At 41.6% G+C, this 15873-nt stretch overlaps 2 protein-coding genes across 2 annotated transcripts; both read left to right on the top strand.

Moving 5' to 3' along the window:
• Positions 1-735: 735 nt before the first annotated feature.
• Positions 736-3688, top strand: otos2 (otospiralin 2; the record flags this gene model as incomplete). The annotated part of the gene is made up of 3 exons (XM_080526779.1): positions 736-802; positions 2749-2781; positions 3504-3688. The coding sequence occupies 3 exons, from the start codon at positions 736-738 to the stop codon at positions 3686-3688; spliced, it is 285 nt and encodes a 94-aa protein (XP_080382905.1).
• A 3939-nt stretch (positions 3689-7627) lies between these two features.
• On the top strand, positions 7628-10762 carry LOC308154139 (augurin-A-like; the record flags this gene model as incomplete). The annotated part of the gene is made up of 3 exons (XM_080527316.1): positions 7628-7865; positions 9153-9319; positions 10613-10762. The coding sequence occupies 3 exons, from the start codon at positions 7628-7630 to the stop codon at positions 10760-10762; spliced, it is 555 nt and encodes a 184-aa protein (XP_080383442.1).
• Positions 10763-15873: the final 5111 nt, after the last annotated feature.

Here is a 15873-nt window from a genome sequence, read left to right as displayed (position 1 = left end):
CCCCCATAGCTCTCCATAGTAGTTTAGGTTGTAGAGAAGCACCGCAGGGCAAAATCCATCTTGAATATTGGTTGGAAAACCATGATGTATTGTAGAAGAGTTAGTCTATTTTAGGATCTGTGTGAGAGAATTAAGCAACAGTTTACATGAAAGGATTCTAAATTCATTTGTGTGGGATTAAACGAATTGAAGAATAACAGAGCAAATAAGTCACTTCTGCTTTCAATACTTGGATGGAAGTTCACCAGAATCTCTCAATTCACTTTTCAGACAGATGACATTCCCTGGCTCTCTTCTCCCTCCTCATTACCACAAAGGAACCCTTTCACTCTGTTAGCATGTCTATTGCAGGTGTGAAAAGTGGAGAGAGAGTTCGGAAAGAGAGAGGGGGTTGGTTCGAAGGTAAGGTATGATATGTGGAGCAAACATGTGAAAATCAAACACTTCCATGTCCAACTCATCCCATCCCAGGTCTATAGTTAGTATAGCTGGACATATACACACACATATACACCCACACACTTGGAGCAAGAGGACCAGGAACCATCACCAGGTATTGGCAAATCAGCAGGGGAACACCTGGGGTTTGATAGTTACATGATTAGTTCAAAATATCATAATTGTATTTGATATTTGTATAGGGACATTCATATTTAACAAACATTTTTGGTTGTGTTATCTTTGCCTCTGCTCCTGCTGCTGCTGCTGCTGCTGCTGCTGCTGCAGAAGGAAGCCATGCCTCGTCTGTGTGTCTCCATGCTGCTATTTTCTGTGGTCCTGTTGGGTATCTTCTGCATAATAGGTGAGTTACCTTGTTAGCATTTGGTCTAGAAAACATAACCAACCAATAAATCCATGTGTTGGATTGATCTATTGGTGAATCTCAATAGTGTGAAGTGGAGTACTTCACAGTGGAGTACTTCACACAGTACATTACAGTACTCTGGGATTTCACATCAGTGCAGATGAAGGAGAGGAGATAAGGAAGGGAAGTCACTTCACGCTATTGAGATGCTGCCCATGATCGTTATGGGACTGTTATTTCTCTGATGTGGTGAGTGTCTGCAGTTTCTAGCAGTATTCAGAAATGTGGTGAACCAGGACAAAATGTGTTCCTTAGAAATCACCAGGAAGTGTCAATCTGTTAGAAATGTGACCTTCTGAGAAATACTTTTTGCCATTTGATGTCACCGTAGTGGAATTCAATGACATTTTGATAATGTTATTCCACTGTATGATCTACATGCGTCTCTAAGGTGTTTGTCTGTTCAAATATCCCTCAACATCTTATCCATAGCTTGTTTTAGTAAATATTAAACTATATCCTCTCTAATTCATGGTGAAAATAAAATAAAAACATGAAACAACACAACAAACAAGGCTTTCAGATTAAACTAATTCCATCTAGCCCATTGTTTTTTGTTGATTTCTTTTAGCATTGGTAAGGAGTCAATAGGAGTTCATAGACCCCGTGTTTGGATTCTGTCTGAGTTTTGAATGCAAAACATCTCTACTAAGTGACTGCTGGTCCATAATTTATCAAAATTATTTGCAATAAGGGAACAAATTCATAAAACATTCATCAAAATCGTACAGAAAGTGCTCTCCTCATTCTCTGTGGGGCCCATGTAATACCCTTACTGCCACAACATCCTTCTCATGATATCAAAAGTAACATTTGGGGTCATCCGAGATATTTGATAGAGTAGAAATATCATTGTTTTGATGAAGAGCCCCTAGTGTGGGTTGTACAGGTTAGAAATGTCAGGGCACTCTGCTTTTTCATTTTCTTGAGGCAGGCAGCAGTATAACATCTGCCATGCCTGACTCTGTAGTCTCTACAGTATTGACCAAGGCTGAGAGTGTCTACATGTCCTCCATAGTCTCTACAGTATTGACCAAGGCTGAGAGTGCTCTACATGTCCTCCATAGTCTCTACAGTATTGACCAAGGCTGAGAGTGCTCTACATGTCCTCCATAGTCTCTACAGTATTGACCAAGGCTGAGAGTGTCTACATGTCCTCCATAGTCTCTACAGTATTGACCAAGGCTGAGAGTGCTCTACATGTCCTCCATAGTCTCTACAGTATTGACCAAGGCTGAGAGTGTCTACATGTCCTCCATAGTCTCTACAGTATTGACCAAGGCTGAGAGTGTCTACATGTCCTCCATAGTCTCTACAGTATTGACCCAGGCTTAGAGTGCTCTACATGTCCTCTGTAGTCTCTACAGTATTGACCAAGGCTGAGAGTGCTCTACATGTCCTCTGCTGTTGTCTTCTGTGGTCTTTGCTTACTGACATCTTCACTGTTTGTCTGACATCTCCGTCTCATCTTCTAAGCTTTAATGAAAGGTTGTGAGTGTCAAAATGTCAGGGGAACCAAAGGGGTACTTCACTTACCAGTGGTTCTGTCCCTGTACCCCCGTCGCTCTGTCTGCAACCCCCACTGTTTCCTGGGTTATGTCATGTCAGAGAGAGAGAGAGAGAGAGAGAGAGAGAGAGAGAGAGAGAGAGAGAGAGAGAGAGAGAGAGAGAGAGAGAGAGAGAGAGAGAGAGAGAGAGAGAAGAGAACATGCCTAGATACTCAAGAAAGTTTAATTTACCTCAATGTAGAAAATAGTGCAGACTTAAGTATAACCTAATATGTTCAACAGCACTGAAACCATTTGAGTCACTAACAAACCCACAGGGCTGTTCCAGTACTGTCAGATGGTTTGAATGATTCCTTTTTTTTCTTGTTGACTCAGCGGCTGAGGAGAGGGCAGGCGATGAAGGCAAAGGTGAGCATGAGCTTGTGGAAGACTATCTGAATAACCAAGGGTTGAAATCAATCAAAGCACACACACACACACACACACACACACACACACACAGTCTTAGTCATTAGAATTTGAAGCACTTTTTTAAGGAAGTAAACACAGACCTTGTGTTTCGATAGCCATGATGCAGTTGCATTGAAATAGTATGCATCATGAAATAGAAATGAAAATGGATTAGGATTAACTTCCTCACTCCGGTTCTAATGTTTAAGTTGGGAACTCTGTTGTCCTAGCAACTACAGCTTTCTCAGTGTAGCCTTGGCACTAGACCCCATGACCCAACAACCAGGGTCCTTAATTAGGGCCTAAGGGAGTTCCGGAGTCCCCTCCTTGACCAGACTCTGTAATTAACTGTAAGCCTCAGATGCTCAACTGGGGCTCCTCACAGCTTCTGTTTAATTCAAAGACAAGCTGTTTTCTACCAGGTATTGACTTTTTTGATATTAGAATGCAGTGTAAGCATAGCTTGTAAAGGGGTTGGGGGCAGGGGTTGGGGCAGAAATGTAAACATTGTGAAATGAATTACCTTTCATGGTTGGTGTATCATCGGAGCTGAATGAGTTCAAGTAAAAAAAGTCCATGTCATATTGTGCCATGTCCAGTCTTTGTATAGTGGTGTAACTCTCAGTTTGACTCTGACGGCTCCTTCTTGACTGGCCTCGCTTGCTCTCATTGGTATTCAGCAGACGCACGGACCAAACGAAGCATGCCCAACTGGGCGCTGACCTCCTCTGACTTCTTCGGCTGGGTGGAGGAACTTCGCTCGCACGCAGGCTATGACAAGATCGACGACCTAGCCAGAACCTTTTGGGCTCACTTCCCCTCTGCCAGCCGGCTAGGCTACGACACAGAGGAGCCAGAGGAGTGAAGAGTGGACCAGAACCAGATCCTAACCAGCATCTTTCTTACTGCCTACATTGCAGGACTAGTCATGATGATCAAAGCACTTTTGGTTTTCTTTTCTACCTGGGGGTTATTGATCAAATAATGTGAATAAATGGCCAGAGAGTTGATTTAGGTTGATCAAGTCAGATTAGATGGTGTTATTGCCCGCCAGCAGTGCTGTAGCCCTCTGGACTGTCATTGAATACCCTTGCTCTAGTATTGTCCAGTATATAGCTTATACATATACTATATATACTTCATATCCTCATAGGACCTATAGAATGTATTGTACACTCACAAAATAACACATTTGTGTTGTCCATGAACAATAAAACTGTATACAATCTGTGTGTGGCTTGAATGGATCCAATAAACAGTTGAACTCTCCCGGGCCCAGAGCTGTGTCTCTGATGGATTGATTTAGTCTATTCACAGCTATGCAATGGGGGAGCTTTTTTACACACTGCTCACCCTGACTTCTCAATGACCTACTTCACAGTGTGACCCAGAATAGGTGTTTTTTTTCCCATAAAGTTAACAGGAATGCAGACTGTCTGTAGCCTCTCACTCATATGTGCTATACAGTACAGCCACCCTCCCATGGTCTATGTGCTATCCTAATCGTGCATGCCATTCACAGACATGCATAACCCCCCTCCCCACGTGTGTGTGTGTGTGTGTGTGTGTGTGTGTGTGTGTGTGCGCGCGCATGCATGCGTGCGCCAGAGAGAGAGAGAGAGTGTGTGTGCGTGCGTGAATGTGTGTGTATGTAAGAATGGGTCTATAGTGTCATTCCCATGCAGGCTCCAGTAACTGAGATTTTCTTCAGGAATGCCTACAGGTGTCTTCTATACCTTCCTGTAGCTGGGTAAAACACTGACCTCCCAGAAAGGCTAATCACATTTTAAGTGAACATTTCCCGCTCAAGGCTAGCTCAGCATTGAAGCACAAGAAAAATACATTAATCACATTTTGCTCTCGTATAATCGAATTACCCCAAATGCTTGTGGTGTGACATTGAATAATCCAACTGACTAACAAGGTAAAGAGAGCAATATCATGATCCTATTCTAAGTTAGATAGATATTATATTGACTTTTTGCCAATTAATGTAAATCACAACCATATTAAATGTTTTGTGGTATTCAATTCTTTGCAGAAAGTCATGTGTCCCCAGTTTTACGTCAGCAGATAGGGATGTGTCCATGTCTTTAGGAGTTCACTTAATTCAAAGTCTAGGCAGGAAATTAAGTTAAAAATAAGAAAATATATAACTTTTTTTGGGGGGGGTGTGTTTTTTGATATTGTCTTTCCATAAATAGGGCCTCAGATTTGTTTATTTCAGCAACATGATGCTTTTGATTTGATTCTGTAATCAACTACTCACAGAAATGATGACGGAGTATAATATGATGTGTTTGTTTTGGTGGGAAATGATCAAGCAAATGATCAATATGTATCAGCCATCTTTACCCAGTGGAGCTTGAATACAAAGAGGCAATTTGTTGTTTTTGCCTTGCATGTAGAGCAGAGGTTCCCAAAGTGGGTGCCGCCAAATCTGCTCGTAATTTTTTTTTTTATATATATATAATATTTAAAAAAAATAAAAAAAAATAAAAGTATAATATAAAATTATAATAATAATACATTAATAAACGTTTGTTTATTACATGTGCAATGGAGTTCATAAGCAAATAAAAGATATATTTCTCAGATTTGAAAGATATTAATTTACTAACTAGGCCTACTAGTTACTAACTAACTACTCCTCACTGAAGTCTTGGACCAAGCGGTGAAAATGGTTAATTATGTAAAATCATGCCCGCTGAAGTCACGGCTGTTCAGCACATTGTGCAATGAGATGGGGTCCGAGCATGAGGGGCTCTTATTACACACAGAGGTCCGCTGGCTGTCGCGGGGCAAGGTGTTATCCCGTGTCTATATGAGCTCCGAGATGAACTGATAACTTTTGTCAGTGAGCACGACTTGCCATACAAAGAACAATTGGAAGATGAATCGTGGTGGATTAAGCTTGCTTATCTGGCAGATATTTTCAGCCACCTTAATGACCTCAACATAAAAATGCAAGGGAAGGCTGAGAATATCCTGACAGCGACAGACAAACTGAACGGATTCCGATCCAAATTGAGACGGTGGCAAGACGGGGTGGCCAAGAAAAACATTGAAATGTTTACGTTGACGGCCAATGACGCAGCACACAAGTCAGCGTCTTTCTTGAATCTGATCGCTGCGCACCTACGTATGCTGGAGGAGAGATTTGAGTCCTATTTCCCTCCAATGAACGAAGACTTCGACTGGCTCCGGGATCCGTTCAACCCCCTCTCATCAGCATCAGCCGCTAGTTTGAGCAGCAAAGCTCAAGATGAACTGGCAGAGCTCATTATGGACCGCACACTGAAGCTCAAACATGGTGAGCTAGGTTTGGATAGGTTTTGACTGCTTGTGGGACATGAATATCCATCTCTCTCAGAGAGCGCCATCAAGGTGCTTTTACCCTTCCCAACTTCCTACTTGTGCGAGCTGGCTTTTTCTTCTCTAGCATACGTCAAGAACAAGACACGCACGCGTCTGTCAGTGGAACAGGACCTGCGTGTCGCGCTGTCCACTATCTCTCCCCGCATAAAGAGACTCTGCTCCCAAAAGCAGGCGCATGTGTCCCACTAATGCGCACAACATATTTCTTTGTTTTGTATTTCTCTCAATTTTTACAATTCTGTCATGATTATTATTGTTAAATTATTATAGTTGTGAGTTACCCGTTTGGTTCAGATGTGAAATAATAATCTCAGAATGAGCATTGAAATGAGAATTACATTTTAAGGCATTATTTTAAGCCCAAAAAAAAAGCATTGTTCCATTGATTGATTATACAGGCCTTTGATATTTTATTTGTGTGAAGAATTCCCTCTGAGTCTCCTCCCATATTGTACAATCCTTGAGGGCCACAATTTTATTTTATTTAGCGATAGTTTGACTGACCTATGCATTCTTGCCCATCCATTACAGTTCATTTATGACTTTTATTATCTTGTTAAAATTCATTGGGGCAATACTTATGTATTATATATAAACACACATTTTCAAACCAATTCATCGTGTATTGTTTTTAGTTTAAGCTCCGAGGCATTTTTTAAATCTTCGTAGAGTTGGGGTGCCTTGGAGAAGGGGGAAAGCTTCAGGGGTGCCTTGGTTAAAAAAAGGTTGGGAACCTCTGATGTAGAGACATTTTGGCTTAATATACTGAACTGAGGTTTGACAGTTGCCAGCAACTGTCAAACCTCAGTTAAGTATATTGCCAGCAACTGTCAAACCTCAGTTCAGTATATTAAGCCAAAATGTCTCTTCATCAGTGCTAAAGTTAAAGGAGTGATACTGATAATATACACCTGGAGTTTCAGAGGGGAAAAGAGAGCCCAACATAAAACTGTCAAAATTATTTAATATGTTTAGCTCTACTGTAGGTTGGTTTACAAGACATTCAGTGGGTAGATCATTTGCTTGATCATTTCCCACCAAAACAAACACATCATATTATACTCCGTCATCAGTTCAGTATATTAAGCCAAAATGTATCTTCATCAGTGCTACACAATATCAGTGTTATTGCCATCTTTGTTACTGGGTAAACAAACCGTGTTTCCATACCATAATAATTACCCACTTCGGTAGAGTCAGATTCATAAAGGGATGTGGTACCATGTTTCCATTGTCAAGGGAGGCAATGACTTATAATCAAATGTTGGATACTGTAATTTCAAACCATGTTAACAAGGAATATTATAATTGCATGTGACCATGTCATAGGATGCATTTGCTCCATTGTTTGCATTTCATTTGGTATCTCATTTGGTATCTCATTTGGTAATGTAGTATATGCCCATCTTATAGAGTGTGCCTTCAAATGGCAGAGGGCTTCAGGTGGCCGGCCTTCACATTTAGGACATGCCTGAACCGGCACAAGCAGGTTTCCTCCAGGAATGTTTGCTCTCTGGGCCTGGGGGCTGACTCTCCCGCCTGTTCCTGCTGCTTCCCAAGCCACAGTGAAGCATCTGGGACCAGGAAGGAGACCATGGCGTTCCACAACCTCTGTCTGCAGCTTCTGCTTCTAAATGCATTTCTCATATACTGCACCAACTCAGGTAAAACACCTCTTTTATACCTTATTTACACCATATTCGTGGACACTTAAATGTCATTATATGGCAGAAAGAGATTGCGATTGACCAAGAGGTGATGACAGTAACTTTGTGACAGTGTGACATCTGATTTCCAAATAGTTCTGGAATATTCTAAAATCATTCTGTGGCTTTGATTTTGACTGCAAGGGAGAAAGGATAATAACTGTGCAAGTGAGAAAAGAGAGAAAGACTTAATCGAAAAAAGCAAGAGGAAGAGTATCATAAAAAGAAGAAATAGACAGAGGTCACGAGAAAAGCATGACAATGAGAGAGTCAGTAAAAAGAGTGAGAGAGTGTATTTGAAGTAATTGTGTGTGGGAAAAAGCCATTTCAGACCCACATCGGCTCCTGTGGAGGATTTCACTCCATCACATCACTGTGAAATAGTCTCCCACTGTCTCCTGTCTGCTGGAGGAAGGGCTCAGCTCCTCACTATGCTTGATTAAATCTATCCATACAATGAGTCCCATTTTCCTTAGCAAACAGTAAATAAAAGGTACTGTACTCTGCCAAATAATACCTGTATTATTATTTTTTCTAAAGAAGCTTTTTGGTCATTTGCGCGATTTGAGAATTGCCGACATGCAGACCTTTTCACAAGACCGTGTCACATATAGTGTAACGGCTAATATAGTGACACTGGTTGTCACGGCATTATCAAGCCATCATTGTGTACCTCTATGATGGAAAGTCCAGTGTGACGACTTCTTTTCTTTTTAATTTCTCTCTCCATCCAACAGAAACGGATACAAGGGGGAGCAAACTACACCAACTACTGAAGAAAAGAGATGGTAATGTATGGATTATGGCATTTAGATGACAAACATCTTGTAGCTGGGATGTTTCATAATAAACAGCTGAGACCTTATAAGCCTAATGATTTGCGTCATGTCTCGAGTACCTCAGATGGTGGACAACATTTCACACTTATCTAGATAGAATAACCCTGTCAGATTCAGACCTCGGCACTCTGGCCTCTGTGGTTGCCTTGATTAATAAGTGACAGTTTCAGCTGCCTTTGTTATTATTAATAATACAAGCAGCTTTGGCATGCGTAGAGTGCTGCTACTGTTGATGCAGCCTGAGGCTCCTGAGCTGCTGGTCAGAAATACTTAAACTCTCTGTCAGGGAGGGGAGAATGACATCTCCCTTCTCTGTGGATGAACAGGTTTGCATTCAGCTGCTTTGCACCATAACAGTCGGATGGCCAATCAGCATCCTGAGCTCTCCTCCTGTTTTCTCTCTTAGCGGATGGAGAGACGAGGCCTAAGGCGATGACAGTGGCTGTAGCCCCGTCCAAGGCCAAAGAGTTCCTGACTTCCCTACGGAGGCCCAAGAGGAACATCTGGGACCGGAGTAGGCCCGATGTGCAACAGTGGATAATGCAGTTCATGCATATGGGCTATGATGAGGCGGTAGGTGCAGTGAGATTGCTATTACTATTGGTCTGGTGAAACATCCCTACTGACAGCACTGTCATTCAGAGAAATGCGCCTTCAATTCACAATTCAAATCTGAGATTTGTACATCCATGTTTTTACATTTAAATTAGATGTGACACAGTCTGATCCTCCAGTCCTCATATCGGCAGTCAAAATGTTCTGACTTTTCTTTTGAAACACGGAACTACGTTTCAACATTGTTGAGAATCACAACACACACTCGCTAGTCAAGCCAAAATTCTGCAGTGCAATGGATTCAGTGAGTAATCCCCTCTGCTACCTAGTTAACCATAACACTACTTTACATTATTAGCAGGCTCACAAAACAAGCTGTGTTAGTTGACTAGCGATGTGTCATTGATTTTCAACAACACAGAAATATATTCACTTTTTTCGAAAGAAAAGTCAGATCATTACATCAGATTACCAAGGCATGATAATGTGTCACATGAATGTGTTTACTTTTCTCCAGCCCCATGCATCGCTCAGTTGTTTAATTACATACAGTATTATATTAAATCCTATCAAAGGCAATAAAAAAAAGAAAAGACTCGCATATCATAAGACTTCCCATTTTGTCCCCTACCTTTAATCTCAAATATTTCCTATCACCATTATATAGAGACTATTTCCCTTTCATTGTATATGTCTGATTCAGGCTTGTGTCCCATTTTCCCCATCCACACCAGCAAGGTCTTGGCGACACATAGCAACTCAAACCTTAAGTTCGAGGTGACATCTTGAGGTGACATCAATGCTGCAATGCATGATTTCATTAATGACGATGTTTGTTACATTTGTGTCCTGGTGGGCTCAGCTGCCTATTCGTGTGTGGTTTGTGTGTGTGTGTGTCATCTCCAGCAACATTGTCCACCGCCAACAATGTCCGCCGGCATAACATGTCTCACACATCTGTGGCCATCATCTGATCGCATCCAGAACATCTTGCCGTACACAGGCCCCTGCCTCGAGAAATGTGTTACAGAACACGTATTGGTAAATAATCGAGGACAAATGTGCACAGAATGTCGTCCTCTAATGCCATGAATTTTCATATTTTAGTAAGACACTCTTATACAGAGCGACTCCAAAAAGTGCTTTCAAGATATGCACATATCATGATCGTTGTAACAACCTTCAAATATACTGTAGGTGCCAGTGGCAGTGACAATGCTAGAATCAAAGTAAAGTAAAACACAAAAGTAGGCCATTCAAGACAGCTCTCACAACATTATTCTCATTCTATTTGTTTCTCTTGTCCTGCAGAGACTTGAGACAGACCTGTCTTACTGGATGGATCAGTCGCGGTCAACAGATCAAGGTCGGCAGCATCATTATGACGAGAACTCTCCTACTGGCCCTCAGGACCCTGGCTCTTACAGACATGGCGCCAATGTTAATTATGACTACTATTAATGAGGTGTGATTTACTGAGCTTAATGCACAATTAACACCATACCCTTGATATTATTCTGCATACATAGCCTTCTCTGTATGCAAGACACACACTTCCCTTCTTTTTCTCTATCTGCTATTGTATTTGATATATTACATTGTTGGTGCAAATGATGTATGAGTTGTCAGATGACAGTGTATGTATTGAGTATATCTGTCTGAATGAAGTGAGCAACATATATATTTATTATTTTTCTATAACATCCCTTCCCTTCTATGTGTACCTAATAAAAGCTAGAAACACACACACACACACACACACACACACACACACACACACACACACACACACAAAGACAAAGGACAATTTTTCTGTGTCTGTCCGCTGCCTCTTCGAATCTTGCGCACTTGCAGAAACACATTTGCACACTATTCATAGCTTTTATGTGACGTCACAGCATAGTGGAAACGCCCACCTGACGGGCAAAAGGCACTTTTTGCGGGCAAAACCCACTTTTTGCGGGTTAATAACTTTGATTTCCCGTGGGTTAGGAAAATAATTCCAACGTGTCCGGATAGAGGAGAAGACAGGGAATCCAAAACCATTTGAATGGAGTCGATCCTACTCTCCTATCACCGTGGACACAGCAAGGAGCGAATTCCCGGATATAAATATTCCCTCGCCCCGCTGACAGCGGAGTTGGGAGTTTCGTCCAGCAGCGGGTGAACGCCCGGTTGATCGAGTTTCATATTAAAAGTATATCTTCTCGGGGTGTCAGCGCGGTGGTTAAGGGCTCAAAATGACCGTATACTGATGGTGAATTTAGCAATAATAGTCTTGTGTTTGTACCACCTCCATAACCGGTGTTATTCACGGGCAAAGCCGGTCAAGGAGGCACCCTTTGCACCCTTTGATTCTCCGGGGGTTAGGATAATAATTCCAACGTGTCCGGATAGAGGAGAAGCCAGGGAATCCAAAACTTTTTGAATGGTGTCAATCCTCCACTCCTATCACCGTCGTGTATCTTGATAGTTCTTCATGGGTGAGGTGGTCTAAATAGTAGGCAGCCGGTAAATTGCGTCCACTCGCCATGTTGAGCGATGTTGCTATGATACTTTTTGCCCGTCAGGTTGGTGGTTGCTAGGGAAGAAACCACGTGACTGAAAGCTATGACTGAAAGCACTGGTAAGGTTACACGTTCAGTTTCAAGTTGTATTCTTATGTCACATTACACAAGCGTAAGAGAAAATTCTTACGCTTCGGTTCCTGACATTGCAGCACAAGACAATAAGGCAATAGGCATAATTCAAGATAAAAAAGTGACAATAGTACAAGACATAAGTGATAAATAAGACAGGATACAATTAGCAGTACAACTAGTAAAAAAGACATAGTTCAAGTAGTAAAGTGGTTGTGAGCTTAAGGTTAAGGTAGTCTGGATGCATGGGGTGTGCTTGGGGATGATAGTAAATTGTCTACAGTGGGATTGTTCATGAGACTGATCGCCTGGGGGAAGTAGCTGTTCGTTAGCCTCTGAGGTTTGGCCCTGAGGCACTGGAAGAGGCTTCGCCTTTTGGACAACATCGGTTCAAACAGACTGGGCTGGCTGGGATCTTTGATGATCCTCCGAGTTTTTCTGACACACCATTTGTTGTATATATCCTGGATGGAGGGAAGCTCTTGTAATGTCGCTGTTGTAACCCATTCATTAACAACTCTCATCCGCTGATTCGCTCGGCTGTCCTCACTACCCTCTGTAGCGCTCTGTGCTCTTTACTATCACACTAGCCTCTTTTCACAGCCGATGTATCTCCCACATATGACTGTTGTTTTTTATTTTGCATTCAGAGGTTGAGACAGGAAGTGCTCGCTTGTGATATCTGGTTGGTACTGTACTACGACCTGTCAGTAATTTTATTTCAGCCTCCCTACTTCTGACTGCACACTGCAAAGTATTGAACAAGATCACAGACTTTAGAGTGTATCTGAATCTGTCACACTTAAAGATGTGACTAGATGACTATGGCTAACATGCTAGTTCTTGTAGATAGCTCACTGGTGTTCAGATTCTTTCTGAGTCTGCATCGTGAGCATTCACTTGCACAAACCCCCCCCCAACAGTTTTAGTTCTTTCAAAAAAGACTTTATATAATTGCTACATAGATTGAACCATCAATTGTTTTTCAGGCTTGCATTCTACACCCTCTTGATAAAGAAGTAAGCCAGACAGTATGACAAGCTAGATGCAATAAAATTATGATGAAGCCCTCTTACTGTAGGTTTCTCAACACACCTGCATAATAAGCTGTTTTTATTGGCACTATATTTTCTTAGTCTTCTCTCCCACACACGCACACTCACACACACACACACACACACACACACACACACACACACACACACACACACACACACACACACACTGAAAGGCCATGACTTTGCAGACAAGCAGGACTGTGGAGTGGGGGGTAAGTTACTGAGCTATATAGTATGTTATTGCTTTCAGATCCCTGGCTTATATCTCAGCTGTCAGTACTGGCGTAGTTTATCCCAGCTCTGACTGCCATGCAAGAAGGGCTGACTGTGAAGAAACTATGTAAAGGTTACAAATGTAACCCATGTTCTATGAAGGAGATGAGGGAGATCCCTCACAACCTCTTGTCTACCCATCTCCTTCAGAGAACATGGGTTACATTGGTACCCTTTAGTTCTCTTTCAGTCAACTTCAACCCCTGGTAGGGTTCACAGAGCAGGTGATTTGTCAGACAAATGATGACAAACCCTGAATGACGCTGAACAGCTGAGCTGTTCCTGTAATGTGTAGGGCACTTACAGGACAGAGGGTGTTCACACACTTGGAAAGGGTACCTTCATGTTGTCTGGGGCAAGTTGTCTGATGACTTTAACTTTATGGGTCTAATATGTGTCTAATATGAAATCAAGTCTGAGAAAATACAGTCCCACTCATATGTTTTATTTTTATTGCAATAGAGACAGAAGTGTATATAGTGCATTACACCACCAAGCGCCCCCAGCCTGGCAATGTTAAGTAATGTCTTGAATTTCATATCATTCTCATTCATCTTTCAGTAACTTGTGGTTCTCTGAGGGCAGTTAGTCCAGAGAGATAAAAGGAGACATTGAGCTGCAGCAGTGAAGAAGAAAATCAATAAAGATGATTAAATGGCTCTCAGGAGGGGAGTGCGTCAGAAAAGCAGACACCACTTGATGGATAGAAGGAAGGAAGAAAGCTAGGATGTTGTGGATAGATAACAGTAGATGGATAGATAGATACTGTAGGTGGAAATAGGAGTTTGAAAATAAGTTTTTAACAAAGACATGGTTAAATGTATATTTTATTATGGATGGCTAATGCCTTTTTAATACCTATGTTTACCCTGTCTCTCTGTCATGTTACACATTACACACCCTCACCCCACCCTCAGATTGATGACGTCATCGTCATGCTGTTGGGACCTTGTACAGACCTTGCAGACAAAAGTTGTGACATCATTGTTGAGGGGTTAAACCATTAGAAAGTAAATCTAAGCCAGAGCTCTTCAGTCTGCCTCTGTGACGGTGCTGGAGGGCCCATACTAATTAAGCCACTGATGGTTTGTGATTAACACTTGGTCCATAGTGAATTTCTCCTCTGCTTAGAATGAGAAACACTGCCCTCTAGTACGCTTCAGAAAGTCAATGAGTGAAGAGTGGAAAGCAGGAAATGGAGCTTGCAGCATCCCATTGGGATGGGTGATAGGCAGGGTCACCGGCATGTACCTGACATGGTTGAATAAAGGTCTTCAGTGAAAGGTACACAAGAGTTTGAGTCCCATAGTGAGGGGTCGAACCAAGTCAACAAAAGAAAACCACTGTCTCTTATATTTCAGATTTAAGAAGCATATTCTACACTACTGTACTGTGCACTACTCAGAGTTTGTCCAGAGAAAGGCAGTAGAAAGCATAAACCTTCAAGACCACCAGGACCAAGCTCCAGACCTCGGGTGATAGGGCCTTTTCCCTCTGGAACACCCTCCCCAACCACATCAGACAGGCCAACACCCTGCCAACATTTAAACAGGCCCTCAAAACCCACCTCTTAAAGCTTGCCTTCACCAGTTAACCTGTGTCCCCAGCACTACCTTAATTATACTTTCTTTTATTTATTTATTTATTTATTTATTACTACTCAATCTTTTCAGTTTGTAAAGCGTCTTTGAGTGTCTAGAAAAGCCCTATATAAGTATAATGTATTATTATTATTATTATTATTATTATTATTATGATTATAAAGACAATATAATGTCTGTGAGGTTTAGGGTACTTTACCATACATGGAGTAGGCCTGTGGTATTTGTTGTTCTAATGTCTAGATTATATGTGCAATTTCAAAATCCATAGGATTAAAGACAGATACCCAATCAGATACAGGTACTGGTAGAATTGAAATTAGGATTAATAAAAAATGATCTGGATAACACAGTCAAACAGACTATAACAGATATTATCTAACTCTATTTTGCAGGTCCTTTCCTCTGATTTTATAGTAATTGTTAGATTGCACTTGCATTTGATGTTGTATGATGTTATTCTACACTGGTTGTTGTACATTTGTGGACTTAGCAGTGAACTCACCTCTCTCCAGTCTGAGTAAGTAAAAGATGATCTAGTTTAAGCTTGTGTTACTGATAGTGTGATAGCTGTGTTTTTTTTATTTTTATTGCTGTTAGCCTACTGAGTAATTCTAGTGAAACCACTACTTTCTGTGGCCTAAGTAGGTGTTAATTTGTAAGTGGGAGGAGACTTATCTCTCCAGCTATATATTGCCTAGACCAGGGGCCACTTGCCTCATACATGTGACTAGTGAGTACACCTGCCAGTCGTTTAGTGCTTGTTAGTGGGGAGGGGCTACAAGCCTGCTAGTCGTAAGCAATTACTGAACCTCCATTAATATCCGGACTCCCTGACAACAAGACAAGGGAGTCTATCTGTGGGAGTCCATCGAGGAAGGCCTGAGAGGAAGGTCAGGGCACTAAGAATACTAAGTATCTTCTCTTCCATTTTGATTGTCTCTTGTCACATTTGTCTACTTTGAGTGCACTTAGCAACTCCTGCTTCTGTTTTTCCATTA

This window comes from Nansenia antarctica, assembly GCF_963989245.1.
Source record: "Nansenia antarctica genome assembly, chromosome: 3".
Classification (NCBI taxonomy): domain Eukaryota; kingdom Metazoa; phylum Chordata; class Actinopteri; order Argentiniformes; family Microstomatidae; genus Nansenia; species Nansenia antarctica.
The sequence above is the reverse complement of the archived record's forward strand: the minus strand, read 5'-3'. Positions and strand labels throughout refer to the sequence as shown.